This window comes from Varanus komodoensis, unplaced genomic scaffold (assembly GCF_004798865.1).
Source record: "Varanus komodoensis strain SLA01 unplaced genomic scaffold, ASM479886v1 scaffold9, whole genome shotgun sequence".
Classification (NCBI taxonomy): domain Eukaryota; kingdom Metazoa; phylum Chordata; class Lepidosauria; order Squamata; family Varanidae; genus Varanus; species Varanus komodoensis.
In genome coordinates, this window is record NW_025336598.1 from 4,803,850 (window position 1) to 4,819,614 (window position 15,765).

Consider the following 15,765-nt stretch of genomic DNA (forward strand, 5'->3'; position numbering starts at 1 on the left):
AAAAGACAAGTCTCGTCTTCTTGCATGGAGCTTGGAGGTCTTCCATATCATTGTGCTGGAGAGACAATGAGTAGAAAGTGGAGTGGATAATTACTTCCCCAGCTGGAGAGGAAAGTTGGCACTTTTCTTGTTAAACATGCCAAAGGTCTGTTAAACACTGAATAGACAAGTACCCAGTGATGAAAAAACAATTGCATATTGTGTCATGTGAGCCCAGTTGTAATGAACAATCATTGTGACTTACTGTGGTTGTTAGCCACATTAAGATACAACTGAACATTCTCAAGGTTTCTCCATTGCATTATTGCTTGTTGTGCCATCTCAACTGGGAGATATCATTCTGTAATGTACACTGATCGTGCCATAACAATAATAATTGGAGCACCTCCAGCAAGAAGTCACTTTCTGTTATAATCAGCTGTTACACTTCAGAAGGGCCTCTGAAGATTTGGATAGAAACATCTGGAGACAGGTTGTCTTTCAAGTACCCATTGTCCCATTCTCAGGAGACACATTGACAGTTCAAGACAGAAGATCCAGTTTTTTCCCATTGGGTGTTCCTAGTCACTATGGATTTAAGTCCAGTTTCTGAATAGTCAGTATATAATCCAAATGCCCACTCAACACTGGTAGAAATGGATAGGACTGAGACTAGCTTATGCTTTTTACTCTTAAATGGAATACTGATCATTACAAAGACAGTTTGGATTGACATACTCATTTTCTTATGTTGTTGAGGGTAGGTTTCATAAGTTTTCTATGTATTTGTGTGAAGGTAAGTCATTGAAACAGCACAGGTATTTAAGGGCAGAACTTGGTATTGATAGAATAGTACGGATGATATAACTATTTTCATAATAAGTGCCAATAGTTCTTCAATAATGGTAGGTTTTGAGATCCAAAATGACCCAAATATTTTGCTGTGGTGTCTCCTTAGGGTTACAGAACTGGCTATCCCTATCGATGCCCTGCTCTGAGAGAGAAGTCTAAAAAATACAGTGATGTGGAGATTCCTGCCAGTGTCACAGGGTATTCTTTTGCTAGTGATGGGGATTTGGGCACTTGTTCTCCTCTGCGGCATAGTTTTCAGAAACAGCAGCGAGAGAAGATAAGGTGGCTGAATTCTGGCCGAGGGGATGATGCTTCTGAAGAAGGGCAGAACGGTGGCAGCCCCAAGTCGAAGACTAAGGTGTGGACGAACATTACACACGATCACGTGAAACCCTTGCTGCAGTCTCTCTCGTCCGGTGTCTGCGTGCCAAGCTGTATTACCAACTGCTTGGTCTGTGCCTACCTTACTGTTCATAGTTAGATGATGTAGAGCAATTTTTGGCAGCAGGCACTGTGAGGCTTTGGGAAGAAAATATAATTTTAGCTCTTTTCCTTTCTTATGCAATATCTAATCGTGTTTCACTTGAGGCATTCATTTGAAAAACTACAGCTTAGACTCTCATTAATCATGTGAGTGGTTACATTTTACATGTTAGGGTTATGTTTAAAGTTAAATTTTAGTCTGCTACACTAGGAATAAATTTAACAATTTGGTGTCATATTATTTGTTTTATATATTCCAGTTGCTTAAATTTGGTCTATATCAGAAAAGTATTGTGATATTTTCTGGAAACCTATCCTAGTTAAAACTTACACTGAATCAGTATCCCAGATAAGAATCCTCCTCAGTATAAAAATTAGGTAGTCAGCTTTCTGTCAAGGGCGCCTGCTCTCATTTGGCACTCTTGGTATTAAGTGTAGTTACTACATGTAATCAAATCACTGAGTCTGCTTTAGGTAAGGTAGACTTACCTTTAGGTAAGTCCTTACCTTACCTTACCTCACCTAATTTGCCGATTGCTGAAAAGGGCTAGCATTTAATTCCACAGACTTTATCCCCTCTTATGATCTTCTAATAAATTGAACTCTTGCACCTCTATCTACCCACTAAGCTTCTGTCTGCTCTAAAGCCTCCCAGTGTTCACAGCCTTCTGCATGAATTGTTGCATGTAAGTAGATGGCCATAATTTGAAAATCTTTCCTCTACTACCAGCTGGGTGTGGCATGACTAAAGTGCAGCTTGGGTAACTATTGGGAAACTTACTATACTAAATCAAAATGTGCACTTAAGTCTTGACTAAAGGTTTTCAAATGCTATCATGTGGATAGTGATAGCTGTTTGGAAATGCTTATTGTGATGGTGTATACTATTCTAATCCTGAAATTCCAATTTTGTTGCATGATGCAGGGTTTGTAATGGCTGATTAATATAGAGCTGACAATATAGGAACTAAAATGGAGTCCTTCATAGCCATTCTAGTGGTAGTGGTTGTACTTTGAGCATGGAAAATTATACTGTTCAAAAGTTATTCAATTTAGCTCCTGTTTTCTTTTGCATACATTTTTCTCTCTCAGTGTGGTCAAATATTCCCCTAAATTTTGGTTGCTATTTTTCCCTTTCAGAATGATTAATGGGAAATGTAGTTTCTCTTAGCCAATGTAGTATCAACTAGAAATCCATGGAGAAAACAGGAGAGATTCCTTGACTGTGGTGATTTTTCCCCTTTTTGTTATACTATACTTAATACTGTCAGACTCTGAAATATCACTTCCTTTTGTTCTAGAGAGTGATAGTGCCTGAAAATGTTTACAAAGGATTTGTGCTAGCTTGAACACATACAAAGAAGTAGATATCTGAGATCAGTATAAAGTGAAAAAAATATTCATCTTAGTCTGCTAGGGCAACTTGTAATGCTTATGCAGTGATCCCAGCTTGTGTATTTTATTTTTTAATGCTCATAAGGCTTTGTTAAAGTTTCAGTATACTAAGGTTTTTTAAATGTTGTTAAATATCTTTAATAAAAAGCTGGAGTTATTTTATGTGAATAAGAATCAGTGAGTATCCATAGCTCCATGTTCATCCCATTTTTTACTTCATATTTGCAAAACATTTTAAAATTGTGTTGCTTTTTCAAGAGTCCTACTTCTGGCTATCTTTTGTCTTGAAATTATTTGGGGGAAGGAACAGCATCTGTGTAAAACAGGTTTGTTTCAATGTTCAGTGCATTTTCTGTGCAATAACAAGTAGTATTTAAGGAAGCTGAGCAGTTAACTTTTGTGAAAGAAGAAAACTTGTATCTGTGCAAAGCCATCTTTCAACTAAATGCACTGTTCATATAAAACAGCCTCTTGCAAAGATGTCATGAAGTGCCTTGTATATGGGATTTTAATTTTTTAACATCTAGTTTGGTAACTCTAAGCTTTATATAAAATATTTTGACATCACCAAATTTCTCCTGTAGGTTTATTCATGTTTTGTCTGTACAAAAATAATTCTGAAACAGTACATTCTGAGTTTAAAATCCTAACTTTGGTGATGCCCACTCTTTCCTCATAGTACAGAATCATTCACTCAACCTGGTTATTGGCATCACACCGCTTTTCATATTCTTGTCATCTTGTGCTTTTTGTTGGCTTTTGTGTGTTTAAATATCAGGGAAGTGAATCAATGATGTGCAAATTTAAAAAACATTTGAGAAACTTGGTATTGTTGCTAGATTTATATTTCAGCAACCTTTTCCACTACAGTTCAATCCTAGATATATTGGCCAACTTAGTTCAACAGGACTTATTCCCAAGAAAGTATGTCCAGGACTGCAGTCTTGGGTATATAATACTAATAGTTTTTTGTGTAGTATACTTAGTCTTGAGATTCTTCAGGTTTTCCACATTAACTTGTACAACTTGAAGCATTTTAAAGTAATTGCTTTTCTAGTTCTGTACTTCGATTCATTTTCATATATCTTTGGAATATATAAAATACATCTTAAAATCTATTTTAGAACTAAGGAATGGTTAGACTTTCATAATTAGTGAATGTAATCACTGATTCAATTCTCAGTTATGTATATGCATGATCTATTGCTCTGATAGTTTTAGTCATCTTAGCAAATTTGATTTATATATTTGTTCTTCATATTACAGTGGACTAAAGAGGATGGACATAGAACTGTCTCCTCTGCTGTCCAAAATCTGTTTGTTCCATTGAACACAAACCCAAAGGAGGTCCAAGAAATGAGAAACAAGGTTTGTATTGGCAGTCAGTACATCATCTCTGATTTTGTAGTGCTTGAAATAGGAAAAAAACATACATATTGCAACAAGATCTCAATAATTAACACAAGTTTTAAAAGGCTACATATCTCTCCTAATGGGCATATGTATTGTATTGAGGAATGCTAAGTCCTAGCAATCAAGATGGAAAAGTAAGGCTAAATAAGAATCCCCAAGGTTCCCCTGCCCCCCCATAAAAAAAATTAAAAAAGCAGTAGTTTAATTAGAATGGATATTTCTGCTATTGAGAATTTTACTTTTCAGTTTATAATCCAACAAACACCACTATTTTTTTCCCTGAGGCTGGCAAGTATCAGGTGGGATAATGCAGCCCTGCTGGTGTTTACTAAGTATGCCAGATATATTGTTTAGGTAGTGTGCGCTTCTCCAAACTTGTATATTTACACATGTTTCTAAGAACTTGGAATGTTACAATTTGCTTACTGCCGTGGTTTTAATAAAAATATTAATTTTTTCCAGCTTTGTTCTAGAAGCCTATTCCTCCTTTTTGCAAAACAAAAATGGCACATTCACACTAAGGTTATTGCTGGAATAAAATTGCTCATTCACCGTCACAACATGGGATTTAGCATAGAATCCTGGACCACCTAGGAGTTTCTGATAAAGCATTGTTTGTAGTCTTTCAAGATTATTAAGATATAAAGTAGCAACCTGCAGTGAAACATGAAGGAACCATTACCTTATATATCAAAGTGGAATTAATATCCAAGTCAACTTTACTAAAGCTAATATAGAACAGCTTATACTTTGCTGTAGACAGAAATTAGATTTAGTTCTGATACTAATATGGATCTGATTTTTTTTTTTTAAAGATCCGGGAGCAAAACCTACAAGATATTAAAACTGCTGGCCCACAGTCCCAGGTTCTTTCTGGAGTTGTTGTGGACAGAAGCCTTGTACAGGTGAGAGCACACTCTGCTTTTAAAATGCTATCTTAAGAGTTAATTTATTGTCTGCCTGCTGTCACCTAATGTATCACTATGAAATTATTCTTTAATTGGCAGAAAGTAACTGTTTATAAGGTAAGTATTAGAGGTAACATTTTGCTATCTTCTCAACCATGCTCAGGGTCAAAAGTGGAAGCATGTTCGTAGCAGTATGCTGCCTCTTGTGTTGGTTGCAGTTGCATGAGAAAAACATGTGAACTAAAAACCCAACTCTGAATTATTTGGGCTTTATGTCACTGTGTTAAAAAACATGCTGAATACCAACATTATTGATACAATATAATTTATCTCAGTGAAAATTTGTATTGCAAATGTTATCTTTGTTAAGCATTTGTTTCAAAATATTAAATTATTATATCTTATTGAAATATTATAGAGATATGCCTTCTCTGATAAAACATATAATGTAATGACTTGGCTAAGTAAATTTAAGAGATAAATAGTATTCAGATTACTTTTTATTGTACTTTACAAAGATGGGCTAGTCATCATTTTCATGGCCAGAACATCTCTAATATTGGAATTAGTTTATCTGTGCATGTTGCTTCATTGTCATTGCTTCTATATCAACATTTACTATTTTCTGCATGTCTTTTAGCCAATGTCATAATGCTCTTAGCTGATCATCTGAAGCCCGAGCTTGGTTTGCTCTGTTTACTCAATTTACTATTGCAGGATGCACCCCTCTCAGACTGTACGGAAACAATTGAAGGGCTCGATCCCACAGAGCAGGCCTTTAGTCCCGCTAAATCTGTCTCTGTTGGAAAGGTACTTACTGCCATGTCATACCACTCTAAATGCTGTTGTTAAGCTTTCACTTTTAATCTGTCTGTTACCCTGGGTTTGTTTATAACTGTGAAATGGGCTAGATGTTATGCTTGTGTCTATGTTTGATATAAAATTTTAATTACCATTTAAATAGCTTTTAAATAAGTAGTGTCGGTCTTATTCATGAACCTGAAGTTAATAATATATGGTTCTCTGTATTGTCTTGTTGTGTCCATGGTTTGTGTCAATTATATCACTGTAATTTCAAAACAAAGACTTAACCAACAATAATGCAGACAAATAAGTTAAATAAGATAGTAGATGTTTTCTTGTAAAAAGAGTTGTAGGTGGATAGACTTCAATGGTACTACTATTAAAGATGGATTTATTTGCCTAATTTTTTTCACAGTATGAGTTTTTCATGAAGAAACATGCATCTGAAATCTTGTCCATCTAAAAAAATCACATATATTAGCATGGTAATAAGCTCAAACTGGAGTTGGTTCTGAAAAGAGACTAGAGGTTCTACAGACTGTGTTGATCCTGTCCTGCCCAAGCCCCTTTGTCCTTACAGCCTATGTTAGTGCTTCACATGGTTTCTCCAATAGCATATTCTTAACTTAGCAACAAGCCCCACTTTGTTGAAAACGGTTTTCTCCCAGGTAGATAAACGAAGGATTGCAACCCAAATTTAACTTCTGTCACAAGATAGGCCAGTATATTGATGACTTTAACAAACACAACAATCAATTACTATACCAATCAATTCCTACAGAGCTACTTTCCTTGGATATGTAGAGTTTAGGATTCTGTCCAGATCTTTGATCATCATCACTGTTGTCATCATCATCTATTTCAGTCAAGCCAGCCTTCTCTTAGGCAACTGATTCAAAAAAGGCAATGACTTGTGCCACCCCGAAATGCTTTTTGTTCTTTGCTGCTGCCAGGCCAGGACAGGTGTGTTGCCCTGAGGATTCCTTAATGTCTAAGTGTAGCTAGGTGCACTGGAGAGTCCCTAAGGGTTCCACTGTCTACTCTGTACAAAAGCCAGTTTGTAATACTTGTTAGAGTGTTGAACTTGGACCTGTTCAAGATCTTTGCTGAAGAAAGCTGTACTTCCCTTTCTGTGAGACAATTATGTTCATTTGTATGGGTAGAACACCTGAAAGGCATGATAACTTCAGCATACAAGTAGACTGGATCATTTGTCATATTCTGGACTAGTGGAGTGGAGTCTGAATTCAGAGTTATTCAACAGGCTGTGTTATAAGGCCATTGAGTCCAACTTCCTGCTCAATGCAGCACCCCAAGTGAAAGTATCCCTGACAGATTGCTGTCCACTTGCCTCTTGAATGCCTTCAGTGGGGAGAGCCCACAACCTCACTAGTTCACTGGTTCCATTGCCCTAGTGCTCTAACAGTCAGGAATTTTTGTTTCTTAATATCTGGCTTCCTCTAGCTTGAGCCCATTGTTCCATGTCCTGCACTCTGGGATGACTGAGAAAAGAAACTGGCCCTCCTTTGTGTGATAGCCTTTCAAATATTTGAAAGTGCTATCATCTCTCCCCTCAATCTTCTCTTCTGAAGGCTAAACATGCCTGTTTTTTCCATGTTTCCTTATAGAATGTTGTTTCCAGTTTCCTGATACTCTTCGATGCCCTCTCCTAAACCTTGTCTAGTTTGTCTGCATCTATCTTGAAGTGTGGTGCTCAGAGCTGGACGCGGTACTCAAGATGGGGCCTAACTAGTGCTGAATAGAGGAGAACCAGAACCTCACATGATTTGGAAGCTGTACTTCTATTATAGGGATGCAGGTGGTGCAGTGGCTTAAACTGTGGTGCTGCTGGGCTGGTTGATCGAAAGGTCACCAGTTCATATCTGCACAACAGGGTGAGTTCATAATGCAGCCCAATTTAGCATTAGGGCTTTTCTGCAGCCATGTCACATCGTTGATTAATATTCAACCTGTGATTTACAACAGTTCTAAGAATTAGTCTGGGATTGTGGAGACAGGCCCCTCCCTCTGGATACAAGGCTCCTTTCTCTGTGTCAGAGAAGGGACTTATTTCTAACTTGGGTTTGGTTGAAGTCTACTTCCCTGCAATTTCCACCTGCTGGTTCTAGTCCTGAGCTCTGGAGTGATAGAGAGAACAAATCTGTTTCATATTTCACATAACATTGTCAGGCACTCACAATACTCCAGAGTAGTGATGTGTGAGGAATCTGGGTTGTGGGTGGGAACCTAATGACTTACTGTCAGATATTATTAAAAATGTGTGTATAAATAAGGAATCAGAGTATGACACTCTGCTAATGGACGATGATTAGAAAGAGTATTTTTGAAAATATGAAATAAATATAAATAAATTATAAATTGAATAAAGAGGCTTTATTTAGCCTTTTCTTTGTCACTGAATGTAAGGAAGACACATTCTACAGTTACATGTTTTTAGTGCCGCACCAATTTAATAAGACTTATAAAATAAGACAATTTAGTTTTTAGAAAAATTAGATGTTGAACGACTAAAGGGTTTAGGGAAAAAAGTTAGGTGCTGGTTTTGTGTGTGTAACTTTAATGTTGATTTATTATCAGATCCTAAAAGTTATTTGATAGAAATCACATCCTACCATTATAACTAGAAATGCAGGGAAGAGGATTAGGTTCTATGTCTTATATTCTAAAAATGGCTCAGTAGATTTATTTGAAACTGGCAGTGTAGAAGAGGTTGATTTGAAGATGGTCTTTGCCAATTTCAAAGCAGAATGGGGTAAGAAATTATTTTTGCTCAGCACATGTACTCCAGTATTTTTAAAATTTTAATAGATTTTTTTCAGATAAGGTAAATGTTAATAAATAACACATTAAACATTATGAATAAAATATATAGTATACCATGTAATAAATACGGATTTAAAAATCATATGTAATTATGAAGAGGTTAAAAGTTGGAATATTTTACAACATATATAATAGATAAAATAAAACATTGAAAGAAATATGAGAATTTAATGATAAAAAGGGGAGGGAATAAAACCTAGTACAGGATACAATGAAGGCTGTTGCAAGGGGAGTAAGTGTTAGGGAAGCTTGTAATTTTAAAAGACAAAGGGCTAAATACATGAAAAAGAGGGTGAAATAAGAGATTTGGAAAAGATGTATATAAATGAGAGGGATATTAAATTTTTGGTGGAAAAACAAAGGAAAGAGCTGCGGAAGAGGGAACTAGAAAGAACACAGAGAGATATATTTGAAAAGGGATTTTTTTGAATTTAGTAATAAGAATTCAATAATGTTGCCTAGAGCTACACAACAAAAGAAAAGTAAAAATTGAATAGGAATAGTTAAAGATGAAAAGGGTAAACATTGTAATTTGACAAAAGAGAAGTTAGGAATGTTTCATAGATTTTATTCGAAGTTAAACTCAGCTGGGAAGGTCCCAATAGATAAAATTAGATCATATAGAGAAAGGAATGTCAGGAATAAATTGCAGAAGGAAGATAGAGATCTAATGGAACAGGTGGTTAGAGAAGAAGAGATAGAAGAGGTTATTAATAATTTAAAAACAGGAAAAATTCCAGACATAGATGGATTAGGACCAGAGTTTTACAAGTTATTTAGAAAGTTGCTGATACTAAAATTAAAATCTCTTTTTAATAGCATTTTGGAGGATGGAAAAATTTGGGCAACTTGGAAAGATTCTTCAATAGCTTTGATGCCAAAACCTAATAAAGATCTAGCAGATCCTGGAGCATGCAGAGCTATATATTTGATAAATAAAGAAGCTAAATTTTGTTACATCAATACTTGCAAAAAGAATGAATAATTTTATTGATAAATACATTAAGGTGGATCAGGCTGGTTTTGTTATATTAAAATCTGAAATAAATAAGAAACTGCAGCAATTTAGTAAAATAGTATTATGTTAGTTTGGGAAAATAGTGGTTTGTAAAATGAAAATTTTACCTAAGTTCACTTTTTGGTGGTGGGGTGCGGGGGCTGTTGCCAATTAGACTATTAAGGAAAGAGTTGAAAGACTGACAAAATATGATTAATAAATTCTGTAGTGGAGATCAGAAAGCAAGGATTAGTAAGAAAAGATGGTATAAATCTTAAAAATAGGGCGGACTAAGTATTCTGAATATTAAATTATATTATGAAGTGACTTAATTAAGATGTATATCAAATATTAAGTCAGAATCCCCCCTAAATATTATTTTGCAACCAGATGAGATTATATGAGCAGAGTTGGAACAAGAGGAAATTGAGGGATCTTTTTTAAACATTCTTTTTAAACAAGATGATAAAAGGACTGTAAAAAGTATGAATTTGGGAGAAGTATAGGGAGAATTTATGCCAATTGCCTCACCAGTAATTCCAGTTACAGAGATGAGAGGATTTCCAGAAAATCTGAGAGATTGTTTAAGAAAGGTATTAAAAGAAAAATATTTAGGGTGAAAGATTGGATGGAGAAAGTGGATAAAAAGGAGAGGATAATGGCATTATTTGAACAAGGAAAATTAACTTGGTTTAATGTTTTGCAATTGGAACAATGAACTAGAGAATGGTTGCAGCAAATTTTAAATGTAGAGCCCTTACTAAATTTGAGGAGATTGTGCTAAATAGGGAGACACAAGGTGAAATGCAAACAAGGGGGTCCATAAGGGAGGTATATAAGATTTTATTATACAAGGAGGATATATATGATCTTGTTAAAATTTCATGAGAAAAGGCTTTAGGGAATGATACAGACAAGGATGATTGGGGAAAAATATGGGATAACAGAATGTTAAAAATCATGTCAATTAGAATTAAGGAAAACTTTTATAAATTAGTATGGAAATGGTCTATGATGCCAGTTAAATTATTTTATATGGATAATGAATATTCTAACTTAAGTTGGAGATGTGGATGAAATATGTTACCTATTTCCATATGTGGTGGCAATGTGAAAATACTAAGAAATACTAGATAATGAATTTTAAGGAGATTAGTAAAATATGAACTTAAAAATGGAAGTGGATCCTGAAATAGCATTGTTGCTAATATTTTGTGAAAAGAAATTGAAATGGAATATTAAAGAATTAAGAATTAATTTGGTATCTGCAGCAAAATTGGTTCCCTGTTGGTTCTCCTGGATCTCTCAGCAGCTTTCGATACCATCGACCATGGTATCCTCCTGGATAGGCTGGTGGGACTGGGAGTAGGAGGCACTTCCTGGCAGTGGTTATGGTCCTACCTTGACGGCCGATTCCAGAAGGTGGTGGTGGGGGACTTTGGCTCTGCGCCATGGCAGCTATGCCATGGAGTACCACAGGGGTCCATTTTGGCCCCCTTGCTATCTACATGAAACCGCTGGGAGAGGTCATCAGGAGGTTTGGGCTGCGGAGTCATCAGTATGCTGATGACACCCAGCTCTACCTCTCTTTTTCAACCAATCCAGGTGAGACAGTGGCTGTACTGAACCGGTGCCTGGCCGAGGTAATGGGCTGGATGAGGGTCAATAAACTGAAGCTCAATCCAGACAAGACAGAGGTCCTGTTGGTGGGTGATTCGAGCTCCTGGGTAGGTGACTTGGGCCTTGTCCTGGACGGGGTTGGACTCCCTCTAAAGGACGGGGTCCGCAGCTTGGGAGTGCTCCTCGACCTGGAGCTGTCCTTGGAAGCTCAAGTGACTGCAGTGGCAAGGAGCGCTTTCCTTCAGCTTCGGCTAATCCATGAGCTGCATCCCTACCTAGGGGAAGATTGCCTAGCAACAGTGACACATGCATTGGTTACTTCCCAGTTGGATTTCTGTAACGTGCTTTACATGGGGCTGCCCTTGAAGACAGTCCGGATACTTCAGATGATGCAGAACAGAGCTGCCAGGATGCTGACAGGGACTGGACATTATTCTCATATAACCCCAGTCCTCTATCAGCTCTGCTGGCTTCCCATCGAAGTCCGGGCTCAATTCAAGGAGCTGGTTATTACCTATAAAGCCCTAAATGGCTTGGGACCTGGATACCTAAAGGAACACCTGCTTCCCTATTTGCCCTCCCACCCCCTGAGATCGGCAGCAGAAGCCCTCCTCCAGGAACCCTCTGGGAAAGATATTAGGAGGCAGAGCACCCGGAAGAGGGCCTTCTCTACGGTGGCGCCCCATTTATGGAATGCACTCCCCGGAGAGGGCCGTCTGGCACCATCAGTATATGTTTTTCGGTGCCAGGTTAAGGCCTTTTCATTTCATCAATATTTTAATAAGCTTTAATATTGTATTTTTAATATTATATATTTAACTGCAGCCAGAGTGGGTCAATTTGTTTATGTTGATTTTTATGTTGATATTTTGTTATAATTTATATATATTGATATTTGTATTTTATTTATGTAAGCTGTCCTGAGGCTTTTGCAATAGGACGGCATATAAATATCACAAATAATTAAATAAAATAACTTTTTGTTCTGCATCCTTAAATAATAATTTAAAGAACTATATATTAAGAACATACTATTTTTTCTTAAAATTTAATTATATTCCTTTTACATCTCTCAACCTTAGTTAGCTTAGACATTGAGACTACCTGCTATGTTTTCTGTCTCCATTTTGTGAGGATAAGTTATGTCTGATTGTTTCCAGTGCTTAACAATAGTTTAGCTCCTATCCACACTCACAGTCTTTGATTTTAACTACCTCTTTAAAATACCTTAATAACATTATCAGTGGATCATTTGGGATAGTTTCACCAATAATTCCTCATCAGCTTGCAGAATGACTGTATCCTTGGACAGGATAAGATTACAAAAGAGAGGGAAAGCTAAAGAGGATCTGAAGTTGTATAGATCGAAGATTTATTTTGTGTTATATTTTTATGGAGTGTTGATGGATAGATTTTAGGGACTGATTGTACAGGTTGGATCTGTATCAAATTCCCTTGGCAACTTGGTCTATTTCAGCTTGCTCCATTTATTATAGTTGTTTTGCTTTTTAAGAAAATCAAAATATAGAAAAAAGAAAAAAGAATTCTTCTCTGAAATTAATTACTTTTCTGATTTAGTCTGTTCACTTGTTATTATGTTACTCCTCAGATTCTGTACTGTATAACTTCTCAGTTGCAGCTTCATCTGGCTTAGTCTTAACGCTGCTTCTGGTTCAGTCTTACTAACATCCGTAGTTACACAGGTATCATTCCTCACATCATCATGAAAACCTGATATGTCCAAACTGCAACCTCCTCCTGTACTTAAAATTTTCAAAATAGATAAATGAAGCCAGTGGAGAAATACATATAGTATGCATTTCCATTTATCCTGACTGGTTATGACCACTTCAATAAGCAAGCTCTCTCATTCTTTGTTTTTGTAGGCTTCCCCTTTGGCATGGGAATAACTTTTAAAGGACTATCTGTGCTGTACTATAATAACTTAACCCATATATTTTTATTGTACTCTTGCAACTGTGCATGAATATTTTTCATTAAAACTGCCACATAAAGTAATTCGATGTTCAGGGCTAGTGATCCTCCTTCCTTATACTTTTTTCATTAAATCATTTATATCCACCTGCAGTTTAAGTTCATTCCAAATAAAAGTTGTTAGCATTTTTTGCCATTCTTTCACATTTTCTTTTGTAATCGAGCAATTTAGCTGGTATTGGCTACATGTTTTCTTCACAGCAACTTTTCAAAACTTACTTTTTTATTTTATACACCATATATCTCATATATGGTAGGATATGCTACTCATAGACCAGATTGGTTGTTGAGTTCCTTCTATCCCAGCACTCTTACCAGGTTCATGACTGGTAGAAATTTAGTAGGTGAAACATCAACTAGTATATGAGGATCAATGCATCACCTGTGGATTTTCTGCCTGTTCTTCAGCTACATGGCCCCTGGGAGGGAGGTAACAATCTTGGCTTTATTTAGTAGCTCTTTTGGTTTAATGCAAACTGAATCCTCTTAAAAGTATCAGTTAGCTGTTGGTTCTTTTGTACCTCTAAGCAGCTTTTGATACCATCAGCCATGGTATCCTTATAAGATAGGCCAGCTGAGTTGGGAGTTGGAGGCACTGCTTTGCAGTGGTTCTCTCCCTACTTGGCCAGCCAATTCCAAAAGATGGTTCTAGGGGATTATGGCTCTGCTCCATGGCTATTATGCCAAGAAGTACCACAAGGTAAAAAATGAAACTGCCAGGAGAGGTCATCTGGAGGTTTGGGCTGAGGTGTCACCAGTATGCTGATAACACCCAGCTCTACCTCTCCTTCTCATCTACTCCAGGTGAGGTGGTGATGTTTCTGAATCAGTGCCTGGATGGAGACTGGATGAAGGCCAATAAATTGAGGCTTAAGTCAGATAAGATGGAGGTACTGTTGATAGATGGGTCGTCTGTGCCAGTGAATAATATTCACCCTGTTCTGGATGGTGTTGCACTTCCCCTAACAGACAGAGTGTGTAGTTTGGGAGTGTAGTTTTGGATCCAGTTATCTCTGGAATCTCAGGTGACTGCTGTGGTGAGGAGCACTTTCCAGTAGTTTCAGCTGGTTCATCAACTGTGACCTTACCTAGACAGGCAGAGCCAAGCAACAGTAACACATGCTCTGGTAACCTCCTGATTGGACTGTTGTAACAAGCTCTATATGGGACTGTCCTTGAAAATGGTCCAGATACTTCAGTTGGTACAGAATAGAGCCACAAGATTGCTTACTAGAACTGGCAGACAAGACCACACAATACCAGTCCTATATCATCACTGATTACCGATTGGTGTCTGGGCCCAATTTAAGGGGTTAATTTTGACATGTAAGGCTCTAAAAGGTTTAGGGCCTGGATATCAGAAGAGACATCTCCTTCCATATATGCGTGCCTGAATTTCTGAGGTCCTTCTCTGGGAACCCTTTCTGAAATTGGTTAGAAGAGCAGCTACCCAGGAATGACCTTTTCTGTGGTAGCACTCCAGCTATGGAACATACTCCCTAGAGAGGTGCACCTGGCACCAACTTTTATTCAACATCACCTGGTGCCAGGCCAAAACTTTTTTATTCATCCAGTATTTTAATGGTTGAATGATTTTTATTATACAATATAGAATTGCTTTGTTGTATATTTTATATATCAAAAACGTTTTTTCTTGTGCTGTTATGGTTTTGGTCTTTGTAAGCCATCTAGAGATCCATTTCAGATATAAGACAGGGAAAATGCTTTAAATAAATAAAAAAGTCCTTCTTCTCTGAATCTTCCTTCCACAGGAAGGAAAGGCTTTTCCTCATCTGGATATGTAGAAGTCTTGGGATGAATTTATTCAGTCCTTCAGCATCCATAGGATGCTTTCACCAATTGTGAGCCTGTTAAACACACATTAATGTGTTGCTTAAGAGTGTATACAGCCTAGAAAAACACTGATGTGTGTGAGATGCTTTCCCTGAAGTAGTTGCTCCTACAGGACATCAAGTGAATAGCTGTTGGTTTTACAATAGGTATAGACCACCCTTTCACCAGAAAAATATTCACAAGTTCATAGCAATTTAGTCATGCTGTATAGTAAAGGTTGCCTAAGTCAGATCACTGATGCCTATGCTGCTAGAACTGTGGTTCAGTGAGTAATCTTACCTTCTCTAAACTAAATGAGAAGCTTTCATCAGATTTAAATATCTTTATCCATTGTTGTAGCCGTCAGGCATTGTTAATTCTCAGCATGATGACTGGTGAAAAACATACCTTTTCTTCCATTTAGGGTGAACTGGTGACAGCATCAAAGGCAATAATTGAGAAGGAATATCAGCCACGAGTCATAGTGAGCACAACGGGGCCAAACCCTTTCAACAAGCTCACCGACAGAGAACTAGAAGAGTATCGCAGAGAAATAGAAAGGAAACAGAGACAGACAGAAGGTTTGTGTGTGCTAACTCTGGTTTATCTTACTATGATGTCAAGATAGTAGAAATGCATAGC

At 37.0% G+C, this 15,765-nt stretch overlaps 1 protein-coding gene across 13 annotated transcripts in view; it reads left to right on the forward strand.

Moving 5' to 3' along the window:
• Positions 1-15,765, forward strand: part of ADD1 (adducin 1) — a 126,649-nt gene that overhangs the window by 76,417 nt on the left and 34,467 nt on the right. For 7 of the 13 annotated variants that reach the window (XM_044418455.1, XM_044418448.1, XM_044418447.1 and 4 more), the window contains 5 exons: positions 938-1,282; positions 3,976-4,077; positions 4,938-5,027; positions 5,748-5,840; positions 15,548-15,704. In XM_044418455.1, the coding sequence (XP_044274390.1) occupies positions 938-1,282; positions 3,976-4,077; positions 4,938-5,027; positions 5,748-5,840; positions 15,548-15,704 (787 nt within the window). The remainder of the gene's footprint in view (positions 1-937; positions 1,283-3,975; positions 4,078-4,937; positions 5,028-5,747; positions 5,841-15,547; positions 15,705-15,765) is intronic. The other 6 variants (XM_044418449.1, XM_044418458.1, XM_044418450.1 and 3 more) reach the window with 3 other exon arrangements.